At 42.8% G+C, this 15,880-nt stretch overlaps 1 protein-coding gene across 1 annotated transcript; it reads right to left on the bottom strand.

Moving 5' to 3' along the window:
- Positions 1-1,885: 1,885 nt before the first annotated feature.
- LOC135552612 (HHIP-like protein 1) lies at positions 1,886-14,988 on the bottom strand. Its single transcript, XM_064984327.1, has 9 exons — positions 14,442-14,988; positions 9,412-10,058; positions 9,078-9,221; positions 5,180-5,508; positions 4,916-5,042; positions 4,590-4,735; positions 4,095-4,176; positions 3,592-3,674; positions 1,886-3,468 (listed from the first exon to the last, which is right to left on the bottom strand). The coding sequence occupies exons 1-9, from the start codon at positions 14,727-14,729 to the stop codon at positions 2,423-2,425; spliced, it is 2,892 nt and encodes a 963-aa protein (XP_064840399.1). The 5' UTR covers positions 14,730-14,988; the 3' UTR covers positions 1,886-2,422.
- Between the last annotated feature and the right edge of the window lie 892 nt (positions 14,989-15,880).

The raw sequence follows: 15,880 nt of genomic DNA on the forward strand, positions 1-15,880 counted from the left end.
CAGGATGGAATATCCATTGCAGTGTGTAATGCAGCCTAGTTTTTATTTACACCATCTCAGCAGCCATCTTAGAAAAATAACTTTGCTCTGTGCATCTCCGAGCATGCACTTCGTAGCTTATAGGCTATGGATAATTTGATTGAGACCACACTAAATAGCCTGTAGGGACACTTGATATTGCGCGCCAAGCAGACAATCAGAGATGAGGGGCGGTATCGGGCACACACCAATCTATAGCCTTATAAGCAACTCATTCTAAAACAGTGAGAAATATAGACATTTAGTCAATTACAAATTACATGACCCTCCCCTGGACTAGATTTAAAAAACTAAATAAACCCCTTGACTGAAATTGATCAAGCATGACCCTCCACCATTTTCATTCAGCTACCCATTATGTAAATTCCGATCCATCCCTCATTATCAAAAGTAACAGTTTAAATCATTTCTAATTCCTTATTTTAAGCAAAACAGGCAGCACCATTTTCTTGTTATTTTTTATTTAAGGAAAGCCAGAAGCACAGTTCAACCCTCAGACATAATTAACAAATGTGTTTAGTGAGTCTGCAAGATCAGAGGCAGTAGGGATGACCATGGATGTTCTCTTAATAAGTGCTTGATTTAGATTATTTTCTGTCCTGCTCAGCATTATAAATATTAATGTCAAGTACAGATAGACAAAAAAAAAAAACACCAGTCTCAACGTCAACAGTGAAGAGGCGACTCCGGGATGCTGGGCTTCTAGGCAGAGTTACAAAGAAAAAGCCATATCTCAGACTGGCCAATAAGAATAAAAGATTAAGATTTGCAAAAGAAGACTGACACTGGACAGAGGAACTCTGCCTAGAAGGCCAGCATCCTGGAATTGCCTCTTCACTGTTGACATTGAGACCGGTGTTTTGCGGGTACTATTTAATGAAGCTGCCAGTTGAAAAGTTGTGAAGCATCTGTTTCTCAAACTATACATTCTAATGTACTTGTCCTCTTGCTCAGTTGTGCACAGAGGCCTCCCACTCCTCTTTCTATTCGGGTTAGAGCCAGTTTGCGCTGTTCTTTGAAGACAGTAGTACACAGCCCTGTACGAGATCTTCAGTTTCTTGGCAATTTCTCGCATGGGATAGCCTTCATTTCTCAGAACAAGACAAGACTGATGAGTTTCAGAAGAAAGTTCTTTGTTTTCAGCTGTGCTAACATAATTGCAAAAGGGTTTTCTAATGATCAATTAGCCTTTTAAAATTATAAACTTGGATTAGCTAAAACAACGTGCCATTGGAACACAGGAGTGATGGTTGCTGATAATGGGCCTCTGTACGCCTATGTAGATATTCCATAAAAAATTTGCCGTTTCCAGCTACAATAGTAATTTACAACATTAACAATGTCGACACTGTATTGCTGATCAATTTGATGTTATTTTAAAGGACAAAAACTTTTGAACAGTAGTATAGCCAGTTTGGTCATGTGTCAATGTTAAGCAAGCTAGCTAACTTTATTATTAGCAATGTTAGCTAGATTATCAAGCTAGCTAACATCTCATTGGTTGAATAATTGTTCAGACTTCAAAGACACATGAACACATTCATGTTGTATTTATGACTTCCCAATACCCCATGAGCATATGAAACCACCCTCTCCCTTAGGGTCCAGCATTATGCCGCGTTCACGCGCTAGTCGGAACTAGGAAACTTGGAAATGCCCAACTTGTTAAATGGTTGAACGCAGCTTGGCTCGTGTATAACTACAAGCTATTGGCAAGTCGGACATTTCTGAGTTTCCTAGTTCTGACTAGCATGTGAACCCAGTATTAGTCCTCTGGATAACAGTGTAGTTTTATCTGGTTCTCCATGGGTGATGCTTGAGTAGAAATGAGGAGCAGGAATGAAATTGAAATCTCAGTTTATTAATCTCAAAGGCACCCTGTACCTTGAAAACAGTTTACAAACATAATCTGTCAAATTATACAATAATTAAGCACACAATGTCCAGCATTTTCCTCACTTATATCATCATTATTATTTTGACTGATATCACTTGTTTTGTATTAAAAAGAACAAGAAAACATATATATAGATGTGATAATCAATTCATACAATGTAAAAAATAACAAGGTTTTCAACAACATGTATGCCTTTTTTTTCCCAGCAGAGGGCAATATTGTAAAGTGAAAAACATTTTTCTGGCAGGGAGGCAAGTGAAGGGAAGGAAATGGTTGCTGCCTCTGAAGTGAAGTATCAGAAAGTCTATTCCACAATCAACAATTGTTGTTAATCATCATGAATTCGTGTGTGTGTTTACATGAGTATGTGTGAAGGAGTAGAGGGGTGAGATGCGTCTGACCACAGTTGAAGCACAGTACATAGAGGACGTTTCTGTTCAAGCACAGGAGAGTAGTAATGATCCTTTGAGGACATCCTTTGGCTCATTATTTATCCTCGTCATGGTGGTAGCCACACACCACCCCCACATCCTCATCGTGTGCACAATTGTGCTTGCCCACCTTTGCCCGTTTGCAGTCCAGTAACGTCCTCTCTGTGCCCTCACACTCCACATCATCTAGCAAGATACTGCCACTGCCACCCCCCAGTTCTGCCCGTTTAGCCACACGCAGGGCTACAGGGAAGCCTAGTTGCTGGCAGACCACCGTAGCTGCTTTACTATTAAACAAGTCATCACATACTGTGCCCCACTCCCCCCGTATGTAAATCTCCACCCGCCCACGATCCGACAGCTGCTCTGCACTGATCAGCCGCACCGACCCAGCCCGATGCTTCCGGCGCCGCTGCTTCCCAGGTTTGGAACCCCGGTTCTTCTTGTTGACCCGGTTCCCTGTGGAATGTTCTGTCTTGTCACTCTGCCCTTTCAGGAACTTGTCCTGGGCCTTTGAGAGAGTGAAGTTAGGCCTCTGGGTGGTGTGCTTTGTTGCAGCTGTCCAGTACGTAGGCCTTGGTGTTGTCTGGGGCCGATTGGTCGTAACTCCTAGTGGAAAGGGTCTGACTGTGGCGTGTGGTTGTGGTCGGGTCAAGGGTCGTGCTGTTGGTGGAGAGGGCCTTCTGGCTCCAGTTGTCAACAGTGGTCGGGGCTTCGGGGTAACAGTGGGCCTGGTGTAGGACAATGACGGTCTCTGCCGGGAAGGAGTGGTGGCATGACCTGGCCTGGCCGTCATTACCTGCCTCCATGAGATGGTCAGTGCAGGTGTAGTGGTACCAGTAGTCCTCTGCTGCATTAAGGTGGGATTGGAAGGTGTTGTTACAGGTTTAACAGTAGCTCGTGTTGTTAGAGTTTCAACTGTAGCCCTTATCGTTGCAGGTTTAGCAGTAGCCTTCAGGGTTGCAGTTGGAGGTGTGTAGGTAGGTCTCGTCGTCATGGAGCGCATGGTGGTCGGAGGAGTACGGAGCGTGGTGGTAGCTGTTGTTCTCGCAGTAATAGTGGGTGCAGCGGTGGTCGTCGGCTTCTTGTCAATGACAAACTCTGTAGAGAGGAAGTCAAGCGAAAGAAACAGCCCTTTAGAGCACTCCAACTGACTGAGATGTGTTGCGCTGTGACTCATGATGGCCTGCAAAGGAACGCGTGTTTGTTTGTGGTGTCACTTACCCTCCTTCGGGTGGAAGTGAATCAGCTTGCCTTTAATCTTGACAAGAGTTGGCTTGAAGCTGCACTTGCCTGGAGGTGCTCTCCTAGATGGTGAGAGAAATCCATCAAACAATCCATTGATTTTAATGCTGCCCACGACAGCTCTATCTCCTACTAATACAGTATAGAGCAATTTGAATCATACATTATAATAACCACATGGAGAACAGTTCTATCATTGATAAGCACATTATATTCAGTAAATTGCCGTTATGGTAAAAGATTTAGCAGATATTCCCTTTGCGTGACACAGAGCGATTACATTAGCTGATTACATAGTTAAAGTAAGAGATATACTAAACAAACACAGGGGGATTGAAGACCACATCAATAATTGGATGGACAATAAACATTAGTATATCTGGCAAAGGTATGTCTGTTTTGGGAATCTGCCATTAATCCGAGATAGGGATGAATTCCCAGAGCCCCCTGGCTGTTGGGACAATGTGACCCTTGTGTAATACCTGGATGGATCCACTATCTTATAGATCACCCCCGCTCTGGCAGACGCACTGGGAGCTCCCGTTGCCAGGAAGTACAGCTCCCCTAGAAACAAGAGGAAAAAAGGATCTAAGACCCAGCACAAAGATATGCAACACTTTCAAAGTGAAATCAAGACAGCCCGTTTCTTTTGAACCCCTTCCCACTCTACTCAAATCAGCTTTGAAGTCAAGTATTCTGAAAAAGTTTGCTTGTTGAGACTTATCTGAAGCTAAAGAGCATGCACTAAGTGGCACACCACTGGGTTTGAACTGGGTGTGTTATTTCTTTATTTCTGTTCGAAAGCAGCAGAGGCTCATCATGAAATAACTCAGAGAAGCAGACAATTTTCCATGGTTGTCTTGGGTGACTGAATTCACAAGCAGCATGCATCCCCTAATGGCCTTTTCATGTACGGATCAGTACAAACAAAACACAAAAAAGACAGAAAAACATGCAAAGCTAGTTGTCAAGGTTACCTGCCTCATCTTCAGCAAAGGAAATGATGTATTTGTAATAGCTGTTGATAAGTTTGGGGAATCGGCACGTCTGGTCTTTTCCCATACAGATCTCCTTGTACTCCCACTTCCCAGTGCTTTGGTTCTCCTTCAGTGACATCAGGCGCCTAGGCACACAAGGAGTCACTCAGATTGTGCATGTGTCAAGTGAGTTTTAGGGCATTTGAAACATTTGTCAATGATCTTTCAATATTAAGAACATTTGTGTATCAACTTTTTTTCGAGGCATGACAATCTATGAAACATTTTGTGCATTTTAATCAGTATAACGTTGTATAAACACACACCCACTCATGAAATCCCCGAATATGTAGAGGCCATTGAGATTAGGCATCTGGCAGCCGCGGTATATGTAGCCTCCAGTGACCGACTTCCCCAGTTTGTGGGGGTAAGCAAAAATAGGCAGGATGTCATCTGAGGAGAAAAGATTTTTACACTGCTTAAGGGATTTAATACATATCTGAATCTCTTCACCAAATAATGAATTGATTCTTCATAGAGAAGCAGTCTGCCACCTCTACCAAGTTCTGTTGGAGGAATAGCCTACTCACCAAGAGAGGAGTTGTGACACAGCCTGTTGTCATAGCAAGAGAAGCCCTCCTTGGCTCTCCAGCCATAGTTGCCACCCTTGACGATGAGGTCCACCTCTTCAAACTTATTCTGTCCCACGTCCCCGCAGAACAGTCGGCCACGGCCCTGCCCGGTGATGAGGTCACCCCGGTCGATGGAGCAGCGCCACATGTTACGCACCCCGTAGGCGTAGATCTCAGGCAGCGAGCCCTTCTCCCCCAGGAAAGGATTGTCCGATGGGATGCTGTAGGGTTCCACGTCATCGTTGTTGTCCACATCGAGACGCAGCACCTTGCCCAACAGAGTGGACCTACACACACATGGGTTTAACTGAATTGTACTCATAGGAAAATGTCTGAGTATTTTAGTGTGGGCTTCTGTCATTGTTTTTCATTTGTGTATGTGTATCCAACCTGGTCTCAGAACGTTTTGTATTATTCTGTACGTAAATCTGAGACACTCCTTTTAGTATGATATGTTCCAAATTACAATTGGTATTATATGTTACGACTTTCCAAAATGTACAATATGTTAGGAATTTGCTAAATATACGACATACAAATTCTAGCTAGGTGGCAAGGTGGCTAATGTTATATAGGCTAGGGGTTAGGGATAAGTTTAGGAGTTCGGTTAACAGGTTAACGTTAGGGTTAGCTAACGTGCTAAGTAGTTGCAAAACAGTGAAGTAGTAAGTCGTTGAAAAGTTTCTAATTAGCCAAAATGCTAAAGTTATCCGTGATGAGATTCGTACTTGCAATGTATGGGTTGCTAAACATTAGTCATAACAACTGTAACGTGTCATGCTAATTTGAGTGTCCTTGATTTACTTTTACTATGATACGAGACCAGGCTGGTGTGTCACAACAGTCATCAAAGACATTTACGATTAATGAAAGTTATAGATGCACAAAGATCATGCCCCCAAAAGCATTTTTTAGGAGGAATGATATTTATGCCTCTGTGACTTTCTCTCACTCATCATTATTCACGATTCATTCATGATTATCTGTAATCATGGTAACATCCACATTAATGTAGAACTGTTCAGAAGCATATTATATTCCTATTTACATTAAAACGGACTCTAATGACATAATACATTATTTACCATTCATTTCTACTAGGCACAGCATCATCCGAAACACAACCAATGCAAACTGCAAATGCCTCCAACAAGTTTGTAGGGTCACAAGCTTGATGCAGTCATTGCGTGCTAAGAATATGGGACCAAATACTCAATTTTTTGACTACATTTAATACACTGTAAGTGAATTTGTCCAAATACTTATGACACCTTCAAATGGGGGGATTAGATACACAAAATGCTTTCATTTCTAAATGATAAAACAGATATGTATGAAAATACCCTCAAATAAAAAGGTAACATTCTGTACTGTCACCTCATATAAAACATTTGATCTCAAATCCAAAATGCTGAAGTATAGAGCCAAATGAATTATTTTAGCTTCACTGTCCAAATAAATACATAGGGGATTCTCTCTCTCTCTCTCTCTCTCTCTCTCTCTCTCTCTCTCTCTCTCTCTCTCTCTCTCTCTCTCTCTCTCTCTCTCTCTCTCTCTCTCTCTCTCTCTCTCTCTCTCTCTCATACTATTATACGGCCCACAGCGTCTTGTGTAAATATTAGCCTTGGCAGGTCCCAAAACCCTCATATCCCTGGCCTTCCACTCATTGGCTGTCAAGAAACCCTCTGCTCATCTTTCTTCTCCTGGGATGAGCTGAAAGGGATGTTTTCACCAAATGCAACTCAGTACAATGCCTTTACCATAAGTACCGCCCCCGAGATAAAGCTGTGATGTATAGAACCCCCTTTTTCGGCATGCACAAATTCTGCTATCCACTAGAGCTACCCAACTATGAAATAGACATAACCCTCTTCTGAGAATAAAGCATAACAAGGTTGATTTAGAGCACCTGCTCTTACTCATGCCACTGTTTAAATTAGGAGGATGCGGTCATTGTTGTGGCTGGAATAGAATGAATGGAACGGAATCAGTCACGTGTTTTCCATATTTTTGGGATTCGTTTGATACCATTCCATTTATTTCATTTCAGCCATTACAATGAGCCCGTCTTCCTATAGCTCCTCCCACCAGCCTCCTTTTACATCTACATCGTAATATTCTGAACAGAATAGCAGATATTCCACCTCCGTTCGGGTCTTTAAAAGGAGTGGCAAACATCCCTTTAAGCTCAACTATGCAATACTGTAGTGATTATCACATGGTAAGAAAATGCCGGACATCGCCCGACAGCATTCTCCATTAATATTTAGCCTGACACAGCAGGTCCAGACTCTGGCCACTGACCAAAGCGCTGTGGGGGTGGCACTCACAACCTGACTGGTACTACTATGCCCTGTCCTTGCCCATGGTTCAAAATAAAGTGCATTCTAAGACACAGACTGTCCAGAGCTCAGTGATGTTTTTCTTCAAAGAAGGGTTTAGAGTTTCTCATAATATCACTGTGTGTACAATTCTGTCACGGTGTTAAAACTATAGAGGCAGGTCACTTTCAGTTAAATGTTTTGGGCTGCCTTTGAGTCCTTTCTGAATGGCCCTGTGACACTATGTAGATTCTGGGCACTGCCAACCCCTGCCTTGGCCCCTGCCAGGAGAAAGCTAAACATACCGTGCCAAGGCTAATATTGTGAACAACTGTACTGTCTGTCTACATGAATGTACATATAGCCTTGAGCTGAGTGTTTGTCATGTCAAATGCTCAGGGGTTGAGGTCATAGATGGCGATTTCTCTCCCAATGTTACCAAAGCATTGGCGCCATTGACAAGTAAAGGTCATAAAATCGCACTTTCATGAATAGCTGCTGAGTGGCATTGCTGAAGGTCCTGTATAAAGTTAATTTAGCTTCAATCCATACATTTGTCACTCTCAATGTTGAGAGCTTGTCAATTTCTAGTCAAATTTTTTATTAAAAGATTATTCTACCCTCCGGTGTCAATTCATCTTCTGGAATATTATACTTGTTTATGACAAGTTGACAACAACTCAGACACAAATTTAATCTAAACGTGTATTAGTCAACCATGAAAATAATAATTACTAGACATTTACCAGGGCAACAGGATTTTCCATTCTTTAAAAATAGAATCGTGTATCACTATGGTACCATATGAGAACATCACATAATTTGGCAATTGAGTAATACAGTTTACAAACACACTAATTGACTAATTGTGCCCTGTGGTCCCCTTTACTGTAGCTTATATTTACATCAACAAAGATGTCACGCTATAGGTTAAACTTTTTGAACTCCTATTTTCCAGATTGAAAAAAATAAGTATACTATGAAGAGCCAGATGTATCACATTAAGCGTTTCACTCCACTATTAACTATAATTGTCACTTCTACTCCCTCTCCGGGGCTCGAGGTCGGCAGTCTGCTGATTATTACACACACCTGTCACCATCGTTAAGCGCACCAGCGCCTCATCAGACTCACCTGGACTCCATCACCTTCCTGATTACCTTACCTTATATCTGTCACTCCCTTTGGTTCTTTCCCTAGGTGCTATTGTTTCTGTTCCAGTGTTCATTTTGTACGCTACCTGTGTTTCTTGGTTTGTTCTATGTCCATTTAGTTCTTAAATACACTCCCTGAAATTGCTTCCTGAATCCCAGCGTACACATTGCAATAATACTCCGACACCACTGTTTAGGTGTCCTTTGTTGAACTATATCTTCAACTTTAAAAATGTAGGTCTCTGAAGCAAACATATCATTCTGACCTTCAAAAAACATCAACATGGGGTGAAGGCTAGATATACACTAAATAACTAAATGTCACCCCTTAATTTGTTTCCCCTGAATGAGTTTTGAATTGTATAGAGCACGGGGACTTACTTATTCTGGGAGTTCCCAAATTTGCCAAAGGGATCCCCTGCTCTTCCCCCATCGCCGATGAAGATATAGAGATAGCCATCGTGTCCGAAGAGAAGCTGGCCCCCGTTGTGGTTCGAGGCAGGTTCCACCACTTCCAAAATAGTTCTACAAAGAAAACCACGCATGACCAAACATCACTAAATTCTAAATCTGAAAGGATGATTGTAGTTGCAGATCTTTATTTCAAACCTGCTGATTTGTATTGTTTCAAAATGTCAAATACATGCATGTGAATGGAGCCCATGTCACCACAGGTTCTGATTCAGTCCATGTCATTTGGTGATACTTCTCTTACCTCTCTGAGGAGTGATCTAGTTGGTTCATATCGTCAGCGGACAGTGTGAACTCACTAATGCGGATCCTCTCCTCCTTCTTCACAGACACAGAGTAGTAGACATAGGCCTTCTGCACCAGCGTGAAGCGCGGGTGGAGGGCCATGCAGAGGAAGCCTCTCTCATCCCCCGCCCAGGGAGAGGTGAGCACTGCCTTAGTTAGGTTAAGGAAGGGCCGGTCAATACGGGAGCCGTTGGGCAGGTACGTCCACACGTAGCCCAGTTGCTCTGCCACAAAGAAGCGGTGGGTCCCGTCGTCGGCGTGGACCATAGCCACCGGGTTCCTCAGACCGTTGGCCACCTCCTGCAGGCACAGTTGGAGACAGCCCTCGGGGTCCGCCCGAACATCTCCCAGGTTGGCGTTGAGCTTGTCGTCGGAGAGCACATTAGGGTAACAGTACTCCCTGTCTTTGAGCTCCAGGAAGTTACAGAACTTATTGCGGTCCTCCTCTATGCCCACCGTGGCGTTGTTGTCGGTGAGCAGGCTAATGGTGTAGCGGCACTGGTGCCAGAACTCAGAGCAGTAGTCTCCGCACAGGCCTGGCAGCTCCCTCATGGGCGTGTTGGCATCCTCAGCATCGTACAGGTGGGCAGAGTAGGGAGAGCACTCCTGCGAGGATGAGGAAAGCTTGTTTGAAAAGTGGCAGAGGTATTGGTGCTCGGACTACACACGCTTATGAACAAAACTCAGTAGATCTACCTTGTCGGCTGATAACTTCCATAATGAGCTACTACTTAAACTGTAGGCTATAGCAGCTTTGTGTAATCTCAAATTGAAACTTCAAAAGCATAGTCTACATGTTAATGCTATGTCATGTCTGTTCATGATACTGTGCAGCTATTTTCATGATGAACTCTCCCTAGGCTTGTAAACGTTTGAAATTCAGCATGTCCTCTTTTCCTCCCAGTACTCACCAGACCAGCTGGTAATGACTATTCTGGCTATAAATAAGGCCTGTTTAAATGCATCTTTGAACATCCAATCCCCTATTAAGTCAAAGCCACACAATTACACCCATTTTGACACTGGTAATCCGCCGGGACAATGATGCAAAACATATAAACCACTGTAACAGCTGGTACTGAAAGAAACAATTCTGTTACAAAAACGGATGAATAATATAATGATTCCAAGTCTTAAGCAAAAGGGGCATAATGTGTTCTGGAGTTCTGCTGAGTAATTTTTCATTTCTTTCCATTTAAATCTGGGATATGCTCTCCCAAAAGGTGCCATCAAATAAACGGTGCCATCAAAAACTCTACATCAAAGTGTTTAACATTAACAACACTTGGCCAACTCAGGGTTTAAATCTGTTGCTGGCCGTAGATTGCAGGGTGGATTATGCAAATCACATGATTCCCAGGCAGTGACGTAAAAAGGGGACAATCTGGAGGTGGTATGTGTTACACACAGCCACATGTCTGAGTTAGGGGTACAGTATAAAACTAGTAGGTAAGAACTGGCAAATGTGGGCATATAGCTGCTAAAAGGAGCACAAATAAAAGCATGTATGAAATTCCTTAATTTTAAACAAAATGTAAGATATATCAGGTCATGGCACATTGTGAGGCCCATTTCTTAAGGTACTGTATCTGTGACCAATAGATGCAGATCTGTAGTCCAAGTCATGTGAAATGCATAGATTAGGCCTCCCGGGTGGCGCAGTGGTTAAGGGCGCTGTACTGCAGCGCTAGCTGTGCCACCAGAGAGCCTGGCTTCGCGCCCAGGCTCTGTCGTAACTGGCCATGACTGGAGGTCCGTGGGGCGACGCACAATTGGCCTAGCATTGGGGAGAAAAGGGGTAAAATTTCAAACAAATAAAAAAATGCATAGATTAGGGTCTAATGAATTTATTACAACTGACCTCATATGAACTGTAACTGTAAAATATTAGAAATTCTTGCATGGGAGAGGTGAGCAAAGGGCCAAGTTTTTCAAAAGTTATCTATCTGGATTTCACCTATTGGATAGGATTAGATGCATAAAAATAGAATGAATAGAATGGGTTTCCCCATTCAAGTCAATAATTTGACGGTTCTATTAATTCTATTTCTATGCATTTAATCCTAAACCAGATAACTTTTGAAAAACTGGGCCCTGGTCATTGTTTTTTGTCATATGGGTGTTGACTCCTTTGGCCTCTACTGCAGGCAGCCCTGATAATGCAGTCACTTAGCCAACTATAACGTTCTGTTTAAATTCTTTGTAAATACTGTGTTGGATGGGATGGGGAGCCCTGACAACAGCAATCCGTCAAACTTAACTCCACATGCCTTTTGTTCACAGAGATGGCAACCAGATATTACAGTACCTTGCAAAAGTATGCATCCCCCTTGGCGTTTTTCCTATTTTGTTTCATTACAACCTGTAATTTAAATGGATTTTTATTTGGATTTCATGTGATGGACATACACATTTTTTTTCAAAATTGGTGAAATGAAAAAAATAATATAAAGAAAAGAATGGAAAAGTGGTGCGCGCATATGTATTCATCTCCGTTGCTATGAAGTCGCTAAATAAGATCTGGTGCAACCAATTACCTTCAGAAGTCACATAATTAGTTAAATAAAGTTCACCTGTGTGCAATCTAAGTGTCACATGATGTGTCAAATGATCTCAGTATATACAGTATACCCCTGTTCTGAAAGGCCTGAGTCTGCAACACCACTAAGCAAGCGGCACCACGAAGACCAAGGAGCGCTTCAAACAGGTCAGGGACAAAGTTGTGGATAAGTATAGATCAGGTTTGGGTTATAAAAAAATATCTGAAACTTTGAACATCCCACGGAGCACCATTAAATCAATTATTAAAACATTTAAAGAATATGGCACCACAACAAATATGCCAAGAGAAGGCCGCCCACCAAAACTCAGGGACCAGGCAAGGAGGGCATTAATCAGCTCCACAATGGAAATTGGAGTATCTGTCCATAGGACCACTTTGAGACGTAAACTCCACAGAGCTGGGCTTTACAGAAGAGTGTTCATAAAAAAGCCAATGCTTAATTAAAGAAACCAAAAATATGGAAGAAGGTACTCAGATCAGATGAGAATAAAACAAGATTTTTGGCCATCAAGGAAAATGCTATGTCTGGTGCAAACCCAACACCTCCCATCACCCCAAGAATACCATCCCCACAGTGAAGCATGGTGGTGGCAGCATCATGCTGTGGGTATGTCTTTCATCGGCAGAGACTGGGAAACTGGTCAGAATTGAAGGAATGATGGCTGGAGCTAAATATTGAGAAAATCTTGAGGGAAATCTGGTTCAGTCTTCCAGAGATTTGAGACTGGGACAGAAGTTCACCTTCCAGCAAGACAATGATCCTAAAGCATACTGCTAAAGCAGCACCTGAGTGGTGTAAGGGGAAACATTTAAATGTCTTGGAATGGTCTAGTTAAAGCCCAGAACTAAATCCAATTGAGAATCTGTGGCGTGACTTAAAGAATTCTGTACACCAGAATGGGCATAAATCCCAGTGGCTATATGTGTCAAGCTTATAGAGACATACCCCAAGATACTTGCAACTGGAATTGCTGAAAAACGTGGCTCTACAAAGTATTAACTTTGGGGGGGGGCACAAAACCCCCAAAAATACATTTTAATTCCAGGTTGTAAGGCAACAAAATAGGAAAAATGCCAAGGGGATGAATACTTTTGCAAGCCACTGTATGTTACAAATTGTACATTTTATCGTAGAAACAACCCTAGACTAGCACTACCACACGAACACCCACAATCACTGTGAGAGTAAAGAAGGACAGTAGTAAAACGGTTAAGTACACGATGCAGGGTGAGCTGGTAGGGTTAAAGCTGTGTGTGTTGGTTTCCTTTCCTCCATGAGTCACCAAAGTCAACATAAATACACTCAAAGAAACCTCTAAAACGGCCCACTTTCCAAAAGGGGTGGGCAGTAATGAGAGAGTGCACATGTGCCACATCGTATAGGACAACCCTTCAACGTTCCACGTTGCCACGATCACTGTAAATGTGAGACTTCTCAGCTTCCAAAGTTGGGAAGGAGGTATCGGATAGGCTGTATTTATTTAAATGGTTGACGTCAATGTTACTAATTGTTTTGTAACCCAATAGTCAGCCTTAATCCTACCACAAGTAGACGGTATAGTTCCTTCAACTACTTCAGCTGGATTCAACTCCTCACCTCCCTCTTCCTCCTACCCCCCCTCTCCCTCCTTGCCCTCCCTCCCTATCCCAGTGGAAATATGATACTGTATATCCTGTTCAGTGACCAGAGAGGAAATTGATGTTTGGCTGGTGGTCAGTGGGCCTCTTGACAGATCACAAGCATCCCCCTGCATCTATGATAACTGTCTGGACAAAGAGCATGATTGAGCAGAGTTTACCCTGGCTAAGTGGCCTTGGGCATTGGGTCTCCAGCCACTGTACCTTAGCATGGCTGATATGAGAGCTGAGCACAATAGCTAATTTCCACTGGATGCAAAACCGAACAAAGCTGAGGACACGTTCACGTTGTCTGCAATTATCTTCATTGGAGAGGAGAACAAATATATTCCATCCAGTAGTGATGTTGTGGTACTGTGGTTCAGGCCCCAAAATCCATCATTGGTAACAGTACTGTCGTATCTCATGGTTGAACAGACACGTCAACGCCTTACATAATCCCTCCAACTGTAATTTGTTCCAATCTACAGCGTGCACATTTGGAAAGGCCTGGGGTATGTAATTATCATGATGTTCACATACATTTCAATAATGAAGGGGGTGTCAATGTGTAAAAATTGGAATGAAATATAGTTTCATGAAATATGATAGATTAATCTGTATAAAATGTTTTATATCCTGTGATGAAATAGAATTTTATTACAAGCGAAATTTAAAAAAAAAAACATGCGTGAAGATAATCCATTCTACAAATGCACTCTTAGAAAAAAATGGTATTGTCTTTTTGTGGAAAGTTTTAGATAAGGAGGCATTAGCTAACATCCGACGACTGACAGACTTCAATTTACCTGACAGAGGATGGTGCGTATGTATTTCGCACAGGTCATGTAACCCGAGTAGTCAAAATAGTCCATGATCTTGTAGAAGTTTTGGGAGATCTTGTCATCTTTCTCCAGGTCACAGCAACCAAACTTGGCGTACTCCTTACAGAAGACCAGAGGCTCCCGTGGCTGGAAGGGGGGCTTGTAATCCAGGCACTGGGGATGGGTGTTCCCATGTCGGGGTGCGTGTAGGACCAGTAGGACCAACAGCCAACGGGACAGCAGCTCAACTCCCTTTACACTTACCCTGCTCATTGCAATAGTAGTTTACCCTGCCACCTGTAGAGCTAAGTAATGGAGAGACGCAAAATTCCAAAAGGTCTGTGTGTAGTGGTGATTCTGTCCCTTCCCCCGGTGCCTGACTGTTGGAGAGCCTTCCTATGTTTGCTCTGGACATGTGCTCTTTCGCGGGACAAAAACGAACGGTGGCGGAGAGCAACAGGCCCTTTCATTCAGCAGTCCGCCCTGGCTAGCCACGATGCTTCCACTCTCCACTCAGAACCTATTCCCCCCCTCCTTCTGCTCCCTCCTCCCCTTACTCTCCCTCTCTCCTCCTCTCCCTCGCTCTCTGTCTGTCCTCCACAGACACATGGCATTCTTTCCCATTGCGGCCTGTCTATATCACCCTGCTGTAGCTCTCCTCCCCCCTCTACATACTCAGCCTTTTCTCTACTTCACACACACCTCCCTACCCTGCCTCAGACATATTCACTGAATGACTCAGGACATGTGCTGAAAGAAGAGAGCAATGGATCCTCCACACACCTCAAACAATGGCATAGCCTATAAGCAACTGTATGTATATGAAGGATTACATATGGATAATGCTCATGTGTTTAATACAGGCTACTGCTGTTATTCAACAGGCATTTGTAAACCACTTGGTGATATGAAATTGGTCTAAAACCAGTAGACATCAACTAAAAAATCTGTTGTAAAGTGAATTGAGTCTAAGGATAAAAGGCGAGACAGCCTTTGAATTGGCTTGCTGCTGAATGTTGTGTCCTAGACCTACAGGGTATACAAATACCAAAGACATATGTCTTTCATTTGGACTCAGCGACCTCCCTCCCATGTACTTGGCTTCAGGTCTGACATATTTGCACAGCGCGTCTTAATTTCTCTTTTAACATCATAGGAACTGTTTCTATTTCCTCTTGCAATGACATATTTTGAACATGTGGATATTAAACCATCTGCCTCTGGAAAAAAATAAATACAGCCCGCTATTATTAGAGGAAAGGCTGGATAAAAATCCCATTAATCAAATATTGTTTTTTCAAACTGGTATCTTTTTTAATTTCTTTTCCACTCAGACCTTTTCAGACCTTGCATGGCTGTCCGTGTTCTGTGCTTTATTGAGGTGAAACGGCTGTGAGTCAGAGTGAGTCATAGAGAGTTCATCT

The sequence above is a fragment of the Oncorhynchus masou genome, chromosome 13 (genome assembly GCF_036934945.1).
Source record: "Oncorhynchus masou masou isolate Uvic2021 chromosome 13, UVic_Omas_1.1, whole genome shotgun sequence".
NCBI classification, from domain to species: Eukaryota; Metazoa; Chordata; class Actinopteri; order Salmoniformes; family Salmonidae; genus Oncorhynchus; species Oncorhynchus masou.

Bases quoted from the DNA above. Each gene is read 5' to 3' on its own strand.
- LOC135552612 (XM_064984327.1), bottom strand. From the start codon at position 14,729: ATGAGCAGGGTAAGTGTAAAGGGAGTTGAGCTGCTGTCCCGTTGGCTG. The intron at 5,509-9,077 runs GTAAGTCCCCGT...ATGTGTGTGTAG, and splicing joins TTTGGGAACTCCCAGAATAA to GTCCACTCTGTTGGGCAAGG. The intron at 3,675-4,094 runs GTATTACACAAG...CTCACCATCTAG, and splicing joins AAGATAGTGGATCCATCCAG to GAGAGCACCTCCAGGCAAGT.